Source organism: Anomaloglossus baeobatrachus, chromosome 5, assembly GCF_048569485.1.
Source record: "Anomaloglossus baeobatrachus isolate aAnoBae1 chromosome 5, aAnoBae1.hap1, whole genome shotgun sequence".
Taxonomy (NCBI): Eukaryota; Metazoa; Chordata; class Amphibia; order Anura; family Aromobatidae; genus Anomaloglossus; species Anomaloglossus baeobatrachus.
Window position 1 is genome coordinate 77741145 of NC_134357.1, and position 14838 is coordinate 77755982.

Genomic DNA, 14838 nt, shown 5'->3' on the forward strand with positions numbered 1-14838 from the left:
CAAATAAGTGCAAATCCTCATTCACCGCAGTGCTATTTTCAAGAGGGGGAGCCTTCCATCTCAGAGACTGTGTTGACGCATAACAGTGCATCCCTTAAAGCTACAGTGTCATCATTATTTTTAAAGAGACAGTACTTGCATCATCACCAAAATGTCTGAACCTCTTCATAATGGCCAGGCAGAATCTGTTAACTCTGTATCATCATCCTCATCAGCTAGTGCTCCAGTGGAACGGGCTAATGCCACCAACCCAGTTCCAGCCCCAGTCATGGCTACCGGCATGCCATTCTTCATTGGAACCTCTAGTCTCCCAAGCTACAGAGGAGATCCTCATACACTTGCTGGGTTCAAAGAAAAGATGATGCATACTCTTGAGCTTTTCTCACTTTCTCCCCATCAGCAGGTACAACTTCTCCTGGGACAGCTTGATGGACCAGCTGCTGAGGAAGTCCGTTCCTGGCCATCTACTGAGAAAACCAATGTAGAACAGATCCTTACCCGCCTGAGAAAAGAATTTGAACGCCAATCACCCACCGAGGTTCGTCTCAAATTTTACAACAGACGTCAGGGACCAGGTGAGACTCTTAGGGACTACGCACTAGCCCTTCAGTCTGCATACAGGGCCTTACAGCAAATAGACTCACCGACAGATTCATAGAAGGTGTAGACTCCAGGCTAGTACAAAGTCAACTCCACATGCTAGCAGCACAAAATCCAAACATGACTTTCTTAGACTTTAAAGCTCTAGCCCTGCGAGTAGTGGGTACTGACTCACCTTGTACCAGCTATGCTCTTGCGCCTCGATCCTCAGACCTTGCTGCTGGAACTTCTACTGTATCTCCTCTTTCACCTGTTTCCCCTATGCAGGCCACACAGTCTGTGCAAGCCCCTACTCTCATTCATGCACCTCCTACCACGGATGCACTTGTCCAAGTCCTTGAATCCGTATGCCAAGCCTTAAAGGAGCTAAAAGGTCAACCCCCTGCATCATGTGAATTATCTGTAAATCGGACATTGTCCAAGAGCCACATTCTAGTAGGTCAAGTCCTGATAGGCCCCCTCCTGGAAGGCCTCCATCTGGTGATTGTGTGTACTGTACTTATTGTGAGCGTCTTGGACACTACAAGTATCAATGTTATAAGTTAAACGGGACACCCCCGAGGCCAAGGGCCATCCCTCGGGAGGTGAATACAAGGGCCCAAAGGGACAATCAAAATGGATTTCCCGGTTCATCTCCAAATGCCCGTATATAACCATATGTATCGATGGTGTACCTCTAGAAGCTTTAGTGGACACTGGTTTACAAATCACCACAATTGAGCGACGAGCCTTGGGAATTGGGACTTTGATCTCCTGAATCCAGTGGGTAAAGCAAAGTTAGACTTAATTGCAAGTAATGGTCAACCTATTTCCCAGCTAGGCTACTGGGAACCCACAATCCAAATTGGTGATCGCAAGTTACCAGGTCAAGGTGTAATTGTTACTGAGGCTGAGGGAGATACAACAGCAGTAGTGTTAGGCACGAATGTCATTCGCCATGTGTTTACTGAATTGCTCGCTGCCTTGCATGCTTCTCTCCCTTCTGCTTCTTCCCCTTACAGGCAAGCTGTTCAGCAGACTATCAAAGTGCTCTGCGCCCAACAGCAGTTTGCCAACAGTAAAGGTCAGATCTGCCGTGTTCGAATCACCGACGCACGACCAGTTACCCTCTCAGCCAACAGCGAGACTCTAGTCTGGTGTCGAGCTCGACCAGGAATTGACAATGAGGACTATGTAGCTCTTCTTGACTCCATCCAGATTGAAGGACAGCCCCTGGTAAAAGCTGCCAGAAGTATTGTCACCGTCTCAAACGGTAGAGTACCAGTACGGCTAGTCAACCTAAGTGATATTCCTATCGAGCTATACAAGTTTAATTCAGTTGCTCAACTGTATAGTCTTGATCCAGAAGACATCATAGATGAAGAGACACTTGCGCATCAAAAGTCATTAAAAGCCACTCCCAAAGGCTCTAATACACCCACTACCTTCTGGTGGAATGAACTTAATGTTGGAGATGCTAACACTCCTATCGAATAAATCAATGGTGTAACTAAACTTGCTAAGCGACACAGCCAAGCTTTCAGCAAACACCCCCATGACTTCGGCAAGACTACTCTGATCCAGCACAAGATCAACACAGGTGATCATCCTCCTATCAAAGAAAGACATCGTCCAGTACCTCCTGCTAACTATCAACAAGTAAAGAAGCTGTTAGAGATGAAAGATTCTGAAGTCATCCGAGAAAGTCAAAGCCCATGGGTTGCACCCATAGTCCTGGTGAAGAAAAAGGATGGTAACATCAGATTTTGTGTCGACTACCGAAAGTTGAATAATGTTACACACAAAGATGCCTATCCTCTTCCACGGATTGAAGAATCCATCACCGCTCTTGGCTCAGCTGCATACTTCTCCACTCTTGATTTAACCAGCGGTTACTGGCAAGTACCCATGGCTCCTGAGGATAGAGAGAAGACAGCTTTCACCACCCCAATGGGACTCTTTGAGTTTAACGGTATGCCGTTTGGGTTATGCAACGCCCCTGCTACATTTCAGCGACTCATGGAAAGAGGTCTTGGTCACCTCAACTTCCAGAGCGTTCTGTTATATCTTGATGATGTTGTCGTATACTCTCGCACTTATGAAGACCACCTAATGCCACCTTGCAGAAGTATTCCAGGTACTTATTGAACATGGCCTGAAACTAAAACCGTCAAAGTGTCATCTGCTCAAGCCGAAAGTCAACTACCTGGGTCATGTTGTAAGTGCCGAAGGTATCCACCCTGACCCTGAAAAGATCTCAGCTGTGAACAACTGGAACACCCCAAGAACAGTCAAAGAAATCAGAAGTTTCCTAGCTTTTGCGGGCTACTACCGCCGCTTCATACCTCATTTTGCGCAAATAGCAGAACCCCTTACAGAGCTCCTACGAGGTTGCCCTAGAGAAAACTACGACAGAAGACTTCCAATTAATTAGTCTGCGCGACAAGAAACTCCCTTTCAGATGTTGAAAAGTCTATTGACTTCACCTCCAATTCTGGCGTACCCTGACTACCATCATCCTTTCCGTGTCTACACGGATGCCAGCCACCAAGGCCTCGGAGCGGTACTATCACAAGTTCTCTGTCATTGCATATGCCAGCCGAAGCTTGAGAGGTGCAGAGAAAAACGATAGCAATTACAGTTCGTTCAAGTTAGAGCTGCTAGCTCTTGTGTGGGCAGTCACAGAGAAGTTCAAAGATTTCCTCGCTGCTACACCCTTCACTGTTTACACGGACAATAATCCTCTCACTCATCTCAATACTGCACGGCTAGTTGCTCTTGAACAGAGATGTGCTTCAAGATTAGCGAATTTCTGCTTTGATATTAAGTATCGCAGTGGCAAGATCTACATCAATGCTGATATGTTATCCCGTTTGCCCGAAGGAGAAGAGCCTCCTGAGGAAGATCTGTGGGAAGATGTTGAGATGCCTCCCTTCTATCAAAGGTTTGCTACACAAAATGATGTTGCTGCTACACAAACTGATGATGCTTCTCCACAGAAACCTGACCTATTCCAATATCCACAAAGATGGATATGGGAGTCTCGTGTCCTAGGTGAGATCTAGGATTACCTGACTACTGGGAGAATACCTTTCAGACGACGCTGAAGATGTCCTGATGTTGAGCTTAATCGTCTCTGGAGACAGCACAAAAGACTCTTCATTCAAAAGGGCTTGATCCTGCACAATACCTTAGACCCGATTTCAGGTGAAAGGTTACATCAGATTCTAATCCCACGGCGAGATGCCAGAATTGTTCTTGATGCCTACCACGACCAGTCTGGGCACTTTGGCGTGCACAAAACTGAAGCCACCATACGCCAACGCTTCTATTGGATTGGGATGCGGTCAGACATAGAAAATTGGTGTAGTGAATGTCCAGCTTGCAACCTCACCAAAGTCGATAAGAAAGATGCCAGAGCTCCTCTTCATCCAATCCATTCTCAGAAACCAAACAAGCTAGTCGCTCTTGATCATGTGAAGCTAGCACAAACTCGTTCAGGCTACACGTATGCCTTAACCATGGTGGATCACTATACTAAGTGGGTTGCTGTTGTGCCAGTAAAAGACCTTACAGCTCGGACTACAGCTATCACCTTCTACCGTCCGTGAATATGTGAGACATTACGGTTGCCCAGAAGCAGTCCTCACAGATCGTGGATCTGCCTTTGAGTCACAATTATTTCAAGAACTCTGCCAATTCCATGAGTGCAAAAAGCTGAGAACAACCGCCTATCATCCCCAAGGGAATGGCCTCTGTGAGAAAGTCAATCAGACCTTCATCAATATGCTGCGAACAGCATCTGTTACCAAACAAGCTGAATGGCCTCAATTGCTTGACGAGTTAGTGGAAATCTACAACAATACTGTCCACTGTTCCACAGGCTACTCGCCATATTATCTGATGTTTGGAAGACCAAGTCAGCTCCCAAAAGATCGTTCTCTTGGAATCCAAGTCCCTGACGTGATCAATCCCCTGCCAAAAACGGATTGTGTCTCAGAGCATCAGCGAAGAATACACGAAGCCCAACAGATTGTTGATTACCGCATGGGTGAAGCTCACCGTCAACAAGAAGAGAGCTACAATCAAAGAGCTAATGCTTCCCCACTTCAAGTTGGAGACAAGGTATGGCTAAAGAAGTACCACCGTACAGGAAAACTCGACTCACTCTGGGAAACAGAGCCATACACAGTTACAGCTATCCCATATCCTGAGTCAGATGTCTATGAAGTGAATAAACCCGGAATGGCCCCACAGACAGTGCACAGGAACCGCATGAAGCTATGCACCAAAGAGGATCTACTGGTGATGTCATCACCTCCTCCACAAGTCTTGCCGGTCTACACACCAATTCCTGCAATGGAAACACCAGCCAGACAACCTACTGTGGAAGAGTTCCTCTACAACACTCAATTTATCCTTCCATGCTATCAATATGTCCCCGTCTCGGTTCCTGCTCCAGTTGCTGCTCCTCTGCCAACTTCACCTGAGCCAGCAAACAATATCTTTCCTGCTCAAGAGGAAGATCAAGTGTTGAGGCGTTCAGAGCGAAGCACAAAAGGAACACTTCCAGCCCGCTACAGAGACTAAAAGGTCATATCCTTTTCCATGAGTATATAATCTTGTGCTTATTTATTTAGCTGGATGGTCAGTTTAGTAATGTTTAAGCCTCTGCACCTGAGTAATACCAAGCACATTGTTTATTATTTGCACAATTTTCTGTATACAGCCATGGACTTATAGACTGGACCACTAAAGTGCCTTTCCAGAGCCTTTCATATGGACGATAGTATATTGCGGAAAGAGACTCTCATATTGGCACTACCACATTCATGTTTTGCATTTGTTCATTGCCTTATTGTTACTGTGCCTTAAATATATATTTCCTTCCTTTCTTAGCAGTCCTCCACTCGCACAATCACCGAGGACGGCTCACCTTCAGAGGGGGAGTATGTAGTGGCCCGGTCCAGATTGTGTCTGTTTCTTTAAGTACATTTACTTATATGTAATATTATGCTATATGTTATAAGTAAAGCATTTTTCATTTGTTGTGTTCTAGCACCATCTACTGGTGAAAACTGTAAGAATCTGAAGTGTTCATTGGGTGTTATCCTATTGGCTAGTTCTTGGTCACATGGCTCAATAGGTGGAGCTATTCTCCAGCCTCTGTCTAGAAACAACTGGAATGAGCTGGGTCTGGCTGAGTCTCCTCTGAGGGAAGACATTATGTGGAGAATCTCTTCACCACAAGACTCCTCCTAGGCCCGAGGCCTAGAATTTCATCATTTCCTGATGTTTACAGCCAATATGCTGAAGGCTTCCTATCCTGACATTGTGCATCTCTTCAGACAGTAGGGCATACTGACTATATACCAGACCCTACTGCACGCAGATTGGAGAAGTTTGAGGGTCTCCTGCCCCACTGCAATATTAGTGGCTTTCATGCCATTGTCCACGCACCAGCCGTCTGCTCCCCGTAGCACGCTGGGCAACTGTCTTCATTTGCTTACAAGTACTGCACGTGTCTGAACTAGCAGTGAAATTAACCCCAGGACTCCAGGTCTGTACAATCTTATCATATCTACCCTCTAAACTCAAGAGACTCTGAACCTAAAGCATACCAGTATTATTTCTGAAACAAATCGTGCACTTAAAGCTCCAGTACCCTAATTGCACTTCAGCATTCAACTCCAAGCTGTATTTGCCGTGGCCTACCCACGAGAGACTGTGAAACATATATTCCGTATTGATTTGCTTTGTTCCTGCTATATTAAAGCAACTGTTATCCCCAAGACCATGTCTGTGGACTGTCCATCAGCTGTGGATACTGTGTGGGGGTGGATAGCAGGGAACATCTGGGCCCTTACACCAGCAACAAGGTGCGCCTTCCTAGAATGCAGCCCAGGAGCTGCAGAAGGTGATATTTTTGGTTTAATAGGGAAAAAACTGATGAAAGGTTCCCTTTAAATAAAACCATCAGTGAAATATGTGCAAAATATGCCCCAATTCTCATGGTATGTAATTTGCTATTCTCTTTTTTTCAAGTAGGCGGTTCCTATCACAACAACATTCTGCCAGTATTTTAGGTACCGGACCTTCATTTCCCTTATCTGCTACGGTCTCAACTTTGAAAGTGAAATCTAGGCTCTCTGCTATACCTGATATAGTTTGACAGAACAGAGACAAAGCCCCACCAGTACTTCCTGAAATGTGTTTGGTGTCTCTGCTGATAAAGACGGAATACACTTAACAGACAGAGGAATGAGGGTTAAAAAAAAATAAAAAAAACCCCAATATTATTATTAAATATTAAGAAGAAATTAATAATCATCATAATAATAATAAAAATAATAATTGGAAACACTATGTCCAGCACTTTAATTTTGTTTTAACCCTGAAAACACACTTTAACACAGATTTTTAAAAAACTGGAGTACATTCAATATCGCCAATGAGAGAATAGTCACATGCGACACATTTGTTGCAGAAATTTTGCCAAACCCGAATGCATTCATACCAGACTGGGAGTCAGAAGTCAAACTTCAGATTGGAGCTACTAACGAATGGATTGCTAAACCCCCATTCAGATGAAGGAGACAGCTAGAGATACACACAGATTTGTTGAAGTGTGTGTGTGTGTGTGTGTGTGTGTGTGTGTGTGTGTGTGTGTGTGTGTGTGTGTGAATATATCCGTACTACTCGCAGGTTGCGATTCCTGCAGACTCTTCAACCCCTTCACGACCGCGGGCAGTAAAATTACGTCCTATTTTAACGTGACTTAACGACCAAGGACGTAATTTTACTGCCTAAACTTCATTTGATTGCCGTGGCCAAAGCAACGGCTTTCAAATGATGTCCCCTGCTGTTTCTTACAGCAGGGGACCTTTGCTTCACCCCAGGGGGGGTTGCATCGCCACCCCCCATCGACGATCGATGTGATTGGCTGTTCAAATCTGAACCGCCAACCACATCTTTCGCACTGATTTCGGTAAAAATAATACCGGAAATAGTGCGATACAGTGAGATCCGGCTATGAGATGCTGTAGAAGCTACAGCAGATCATAGGTGGATCTCAAACATGCCGCCCCCAGCCCCTGCAGCACTGATTGGAGCGATCGTGCTATGACGCGCAATCGCTCCAATCAGTGTGCAGTGGGGCGGTTTGATTTGCTGGTGGCCGCCCTCCCCAGGCCTGTGCTAGTCTGGGGACCCTCCCCCAACATGTCTGCAGCGTGCAGCACTGGCTGGTACTAGTGGTACCACGCCACCGCTGCTGCTGCCGCTGCTGTCACGTCACGGAGCAGGAGCGGTGAGTATTGTGCTCACCTTGCAGCCCCTGCGCGCTCTTGTTATTGCTCCTGCGCGCTCCCATAATGGCCCCTGCCCGTGCCCCCCTGCGATCTGCCCCCCCCGACATCCCGATCTGCCCCCCCGCCATCCCAATCTGCCGGCCTCCCCCGTGATCTCTATTCTGCAGCCCCTCCGGTATCTCCCTCCTCTTCTGCTCTCCTTGCAGCCCCTGCGCGCTCTTGTGATTGCATCTGCGCGCTCCCGTAATGGCCCCTGCCCGTGCCCCCCTGCGATCTGCCCCCCAGACATTCCAATCTGCCCCCCAGACATCCCAATCTGCCCCCCAGACATCCCAATCTGCCCCCCCAGACATCTCTATTCTGCAGCTCCTCCGGTATCGTCCCCCTCTGCTGTCCCCGTCCCCCTCTGCTGTCACCGTCCCCCTCTGCTGTCACCGTCCCCCTCTGCTGTCACCGTCCCCCTCTGCTGTCACCGTCCCCCTCTGCTGTCCCCCCGACGTCCTCTTACCTGTCTTCACCGGCCGATCACATCTGCCTCCATCGCTGGGTCCTTCTTCCTGGGTCTTCTGCTAAGCTGTCCAACTTCCTGCCTGCTGGCTGCTGCTGTAAAGCTGTTCCTTGCCTTCTGTTCCTCCTGCTAATCCTCTGGGTACTGTGAGTATAACTTTTTTTTTTTTTCCCTCTATCCCCTGTCCATTTTTACACCTCATGCGTCCTGCCGAGCGCTGATCAGGGATGCAGATAACGTATCTGCATCTGTGGTCAGTTTTCGGCGGGACTTTTTTTTCCCGTATTCCCGACTCTTTTTGTATCGCATCAGTCCGTGCGTCCCGCCGAGCGCTGATCAGGGATGCACATAACGCATCCCTGCTCAATTTTTGGCGTGACAAAAAGCATCGGGGATACGGAAAAAAAAGTCACGCCAAAAATTGAGCAGGGATGCCGATCCGTTATGTGCATCCCTGATCAGCGCTCGGCGGGACGCACGGACTGATGCAATACAAAAAGCGTCGGGGATACGGAAAAAAAAAGTATCGCATCTGTCCGTGCGTCCCGCTGAGCGCGGATCAACATCCCTGCTCAATTTTTGGCGTGACTTTTTTTCCGTATCCCCAGCGCTTTTTGTATCTCATCCGACCGTGCCTCCTGCGGCGGCCGATCAGTGCACTGCATCTGTGCGTTTGAAAAGTCAAATGGCGTTCCTTGTCTTCTGAGCCCCGCCATGCGCCCAAGCAATTGATTTCCACCACATATGAGGTATCTGTGTACTCGGGAAAAATTGCACAATACGTTTTATGGTGCATTTTTTCCCGATACCGTTGTAAAAAGAAAAAAAAAAAAAAGCTACCTTGTTGCTGCAAAAATTTAAAAAAAAATAAATAGTTTTCACGGTTCAACGTTATCAAATTTCAGTGGAGCCCCTGGGGGTACAAGGGGCTCACTAAACATCTAGATAAATTCCTTGAGGGGTCTAGTTCCAAAATGGAGTAATTTGTGGGGGAGCTCCACTGTTTAGGCACCATGGGGGGGGGGGTCTAAAAACGTGACATGGCGTCCGCTAATGATTCCAATCAATTTTGCTGTCAAATGGTGCCCTTCTCTTCTGAGCCACGCCATGCGCCCAACAATTACTTTCCACCACATGTGAGGTATCGGCGTACTCAGGAGAAAATGGACAATACGTTTTATGGTGCAATTTTTCCTGATACCCTTGTGAAAAAAAAGCTACCTGGTTGAAGCAACAGTTTTGTGGTAAAAAAAAATTTTTTTTCTTTTCACGGCTCAACGTTATAAACTTCTGTGAAGCACCCAGGTGTTCAAAGTGCTCACCAAACATCTAGAAAAAATATTTGGAGGGCTCTAGTTTCCAAAATGGGGTCACTTGTGGGGGGGCTCCATTGTTTAGGCACCTCAGGGGGTCTTCAAACCTGACATGGCGTCCGCTAATGAGTGCAGCTAATTTTGCATTCAAATGGCGCTCCTTCCCTTTCGAGATCTGCCGTGTGCCCAAACATTTGATTTCCACCACATATGAGGTATCTGCGTACTCAGGAGAAAATGGACAATACATTTTATGGTGCATTTTTTCCCGATACCCTTGTGAAAAAAAAGCTACCTAGTTGAAGCAACAGTTTTGTGGTAAAAAAAAAAATTTTTTTCTTTTCATGGCTCAACGTTATAAACTTCTGTGAAGCCCCCAGGTGTTCAAAGTGCTCATCAAACATCTAGAAAAAATATTTGAGGGCTCTAGTTTCCAAAATGGGGTCACTTGTGGGGGAGCTCCATTGTTTAGGCACCTCAGGGGGTCTTCAAACCCGACATGGCGTCCGCTAATGAGTGCAGCTAATTTTGTGTTCAAAAATTCAAATGGCGCTCCTTGCCTTTCGACCTCTGCCGTGCACCCAAACAATTGATTTTTACCCCATATGGGGTATCAGCGTACTCAGGAGAAAATGCACAATAAATTGTAGGGTGCACTTCTCTTTTCTCCCTTGTAAAAATGAAAATTTTATGGCTAAAGTAACATTTTTGTGTTAAAAAGTAAAATTTTCATTTTTTCCTTCCACATTGCTTTGGTTCCTGTGAAGCACCTAAAGGGTTAATAAACTTCTTGGATGTGGTTTTGAGCAGTGTGAGGGGTGCAGTTTTTAGAATGGGGTCACTTTTGGGTATTTTCTGTCACCTCGGCCTCTCAAAGTCACTTCAAATGTGATGTGGTCCCTAAAAAAATTATTTTGTAAATTTTGTTGGAAAAATTAGAAATTGCTGATGAACTTTGACCCCTTCTAACTTCCTAACGAAAAAAAAAATTCTTTCGAAAATTGCGCTGATGTAAAGTTGACAAGTGGGAAATGTTATTTAGTAACTATTTTGTGTGACATATCTCTCAGATTTATGGGCATAAATTTTCAAAGTTTGAAAATTGCGAAATTTTCCAAATTTTCGCACAATTTCCTAAATTTTCACAAATAAACGCAAAAAGTATCGGCCTAAATTTACAACTGACATGAAGTACAATATGTCACGAAAAAACAATGTCAGAATCGCCAGGATCCGTTGAAGCGTTCCAGAGTTATAACCCGTCAAGGTGACACTGGTCAGAATTGCAAAATATGGCCCGGTCATTAGGGTGTTTTAGTGGCCGGGGGTGAAGGGGTTAAAACCACATGTGCCAAGTATTTAAAGTCCCTCTCTTCTATTCCTATATACAAAAGAAGATTTTTCCTTCAGAAGTTTGGAATAGAAGGAAAAAAAACTTTCCTAAAAAGGTTTTACTACTAGGCATTGCTCCCACCTGGCCAGAATCCTACTCCACACTGATGAGGGGCAATACCCGAAACAGCTGTCTGTGGATGGATACCTGGCCTTGGTATTTCCCTTCTCATATCTTTAAACTCGTCAAGAGTTGCATATTGACTAGAAGGGCCACTTAATATGGTGGTTATGGTGGTCTCCTAAAAAGAGCCGCTCCTTGGCTAGGTCCTTCCTGGAGGAATATCTGGCTATTTTCCGTGTCGAGGCTCCACAGACCTTTTTGATTTGGGAAGTTTTAGGCCATGTGCGCACTAAGAAGTGAATTTTTCTTATGAAAAAAGCGGAACCTCTGAGAGAATCCCGCACCCAAAACTGCACCCGCGTTTTTGCTGTGGATTTACCACGGATTTTCCGAAAGTTGGCCCCCGCGCATTTTTACCATTGTCTATGGCAAAAACCACAGGTACCTGCAGAAAAGAAGTGACATGCTCATTAATTCCGCAGCGGAAAATCCACGGGTAAACCCGTAGTGTGCGTACAGGGCCTTAGTCTGCTTTCACACATCCGGTGTTTCCTGTGCGGCACAATCCGGGACTTTGCAGAAAAAACGCAACCGTTTTTTTTTGCCGCCGGTTGCGTTTTTTTTGCATAGACTTACATTAGTGCCGTATTGTGCCACATGGGCTTGCGTTCCATCCGGTTTTTGCCGCATGCGGCAGATTTAGCCGATGCGGCGGCCAGATGGAACGTTGCCTGGCACGTTTTTTGTCCGGCAAAAAAAAAAAAAACGCATCGCGATGCATCCGGCGCAATTTGCAATGCATGCCTATGGACGCTGCATGCGGTGTCCTGCGGCAATCACCGCATCCGGCCGCCGCATGCGTTTTTTTCCACTACGCATGCTCAATAACCTGCCGCAAGTGCCAAAAAACGGACGGGCCGCATGTCAAAAACGTATGCAAAGGATGCGGTTTTGTCGCAGAATCCGTTGTATAGGTTTTAGAGCCGGATTCGCCGGCTCTGCTAAAACCGGAGGTGTGAAAGCAGCCTAAACCTCCTTCCCGCTTGTACAAATATGTCATGGAGTGACTACAACTAGAAAGAAAAACTGATGACCGTAAGTTAGATGACATGCTTCAAATACTAGTGGCCCACATACAGCAACGAATACTGGAGGTTACCCATAAATGATACCCACTTAGTGATTTACTGCACTTAGGGTATTCTAGGTATTCATACACAGTATTGTAAAGTCAGGATACATCCAAGGCCGCGCTAAATACCCTACACAAGTCATTCTCACATTCGCTGCCATCACCGCTGTGACATCTCTGCTGAGATGACTTTGTAACGAGTGTCAACATCTAGTCTGTCGTGGAGCCCCGGTCCTATACGCCGTGTCTGAGGCATTCATATTACAGTCACACAATATATAAAGCCTCATACAGACGCCTCTGATTTTCCGGTTCTGAAAAAAAAGAAAACAAGAAGAAAAACTGCACACACATGGAACATAGTCCAGTTTTCGGTGTGTACATTTTATTTTTTTTTTTTTACCAACTTTCTCATATGAAAAACTGCAAAGCTTCTCCTACCTATTGACAATATTAAAAACAAACAGCAAGGTGCACCATCAGTGGTTTTTCACAGACCATAGGCTTGGATCAAAAACAGAGCGGTCTCAATTTTTGAGCATGATTCGGAAATGTGAACAGTCCATTGTAATCTAAAATCAGAGAGAAAAAAAAAACTAAAAAACAAAACTACAAAGATAAAACATTTGATTCATGGATATCTGAATGAGGCCTATGGGTCACATTATCTACACAGAAAGTATTACTACCTTATCTATCTTACACAGAAAGTATTACTACCGCCAACAAAGAACATGCATTGACAGAACACTATACCATACAAACCCTAATCTACAAATCTCTGAAAACGGAAAAAAGTTTATTTCTTTTTTTATTTAATTCTTTAAAAAGATAGTCTGACTCAAACTATAAAAGCCACATCATCCTTTATACTCAAAGGGAACCTGTCAGGTGCAATCAGACCAGTTCTGGGTGTATATTGCTAATCCCTGCCTAACTGTCCCTGTATCTAGTAGCATAGATAAATAGATATTTAGAAAAAGTATTTCTAAAAATCTTTTATATGCTAATGAGCGCTGGGACTAGTCGCAAAGGCGTTATATCCCCTGACTAATCCGCCCTCTTAGCATATTAGTACAACCACAAGGGCGTGCTAACATGCTCTTCGATATCCATTGCCCATCATCATCAGTGGTGATGCACCTGACTGTCATCATCGCCGGGTTTAGGGTCAGTGCGCATGATCAGAAGTCCCCGGCACTTCCGGTCATGTGCACTAAACCTGTCTTAAGCCGGAAGATGTACACCCGGTGTCATAGTGCACATGACCGGAAGTGCCAGGAATTCTGATCTTGCGCACTGACCCTAAACCTGGCATCTGAAGCGGTGGCAGACACAGGTACGCACGTCACTATTGAAAAGTTGGGGGTCGCCTTATACGCCGGAAACTATGGTTAATTAAAAATCCCTAGTAAATATGGTACTGCTGGTTGCACATGAGGGGAAGACTGTAAAACAAACATTTTATTTTGAAAAAGAAAAAAAAAAATACTTATAAAAAATAGAAAAATATAATATATTTATAACCATAATACACACATACTACATTTATTTATATTTATAAAGTAAAGGTACCTCACAGGCTTGTCTGGAACGGAGACCATTGCGGTGGAGTACGTTACTTATGGTATTGACTGAAACCAATGTCCCCACTGCCATGAGATCTTCCCGGAGCTCCTTCCTTGTTGTCCTTGGGTTAGCCTCGACTCTTCGGAAAAGCCGGTCCTCGGCACAGGTGGAAACTTTCAAAGGCTGTCCAGGCCGTGGAAGGCTAACAGTAGTTCCATAAGCCTTCCACTTCCGGATGATGCTCCCAACAGTGGAGACAGGTAGGCCCAACTCCTTGGAAAGGGTTTTGTACCCCTTGCCAGCCTTGTGACCCTCCACGATCTGGTCTCTGATGGCCTTGGAATGCTCCTTTGTCTTTCCCATGTTGACCAAGTTTGAGTGCTGTTCACAAGTTTGGGGAGGGTCTTAATTAGTCAGAAAAGGCTGGAAAAAGAGATAATTAATCCAAACATGTGAAGCTCATTGTTCTTTGTGCCTGAAATACTTCTTAAGGCTAGTTTCACACTTGCGCTATTTTGACGCTAACGGAATCCGTCAGTAATGTAGTACAGTTCATTTATTTACAGTGGAAGCGCGTTAATATGCCACGTGTGTGTCATGCAGTACCCGCTTGTGTCCACATGGTGTCGCGCTTCCACTGTAAATAAATGAACTGTACTACATTACTGACGGATTCCGTTTGCGTCAAAATAGCGCAAGTGTGAGTGGGGCCTAATACTTTAGGGGAACCAAACAGAATTCTTGTGGTTTGAGGGGTTGAATAATAAATGACCCTCTGAATAAACTTTTCACAATTTTAAAAAAAAAATAAAAAAAGAAATAACATTCTTTTTTGCTGCAGTGCATTTCACACTTCCAGGCTGATCTACAGTCCAAATGTCACAATGCCAAGTTAATTCCGAATGTGTAAACCTGCTAAATCTGCAGGGGGTTGAATACTACTTGTAGGCACTGTATATGTGTGTGTGTGT

The 14838-nt window shown here is 45.3% G+C and overlaps 1 protein-coding gene across 3 annotated transcripts in view; it reads right to left on the bottom strand.

The window, feature by feature from the left end:
• The window catches only part of NT5C2 (5'-nucleotidase, cytosolic II), a 149219-nt gene that overhangs the window by 92587 nt on the left and 41794 nt on the right, over window positions 1-14838 (bottom strand). Inside the window, exon 2 of one of the 3 annotated variants that reach the window (XM_075348610.1) lies at window positions 13874-14290. The exons of the other annotated variants lie outside the window; for them this stretch is intronic. Within the exon in view, the coding sequence (XP_075204725.1) occupies window positions 13874-14230 (357 nt within the window). The 5' untranslated portion in view covers window positions 14231-14290. The remainder of the gene's footprint in view (window positions 1-13873; window positions 14291-14838) is intronic. 3 annotated transcript variants of the gene reach the window in all.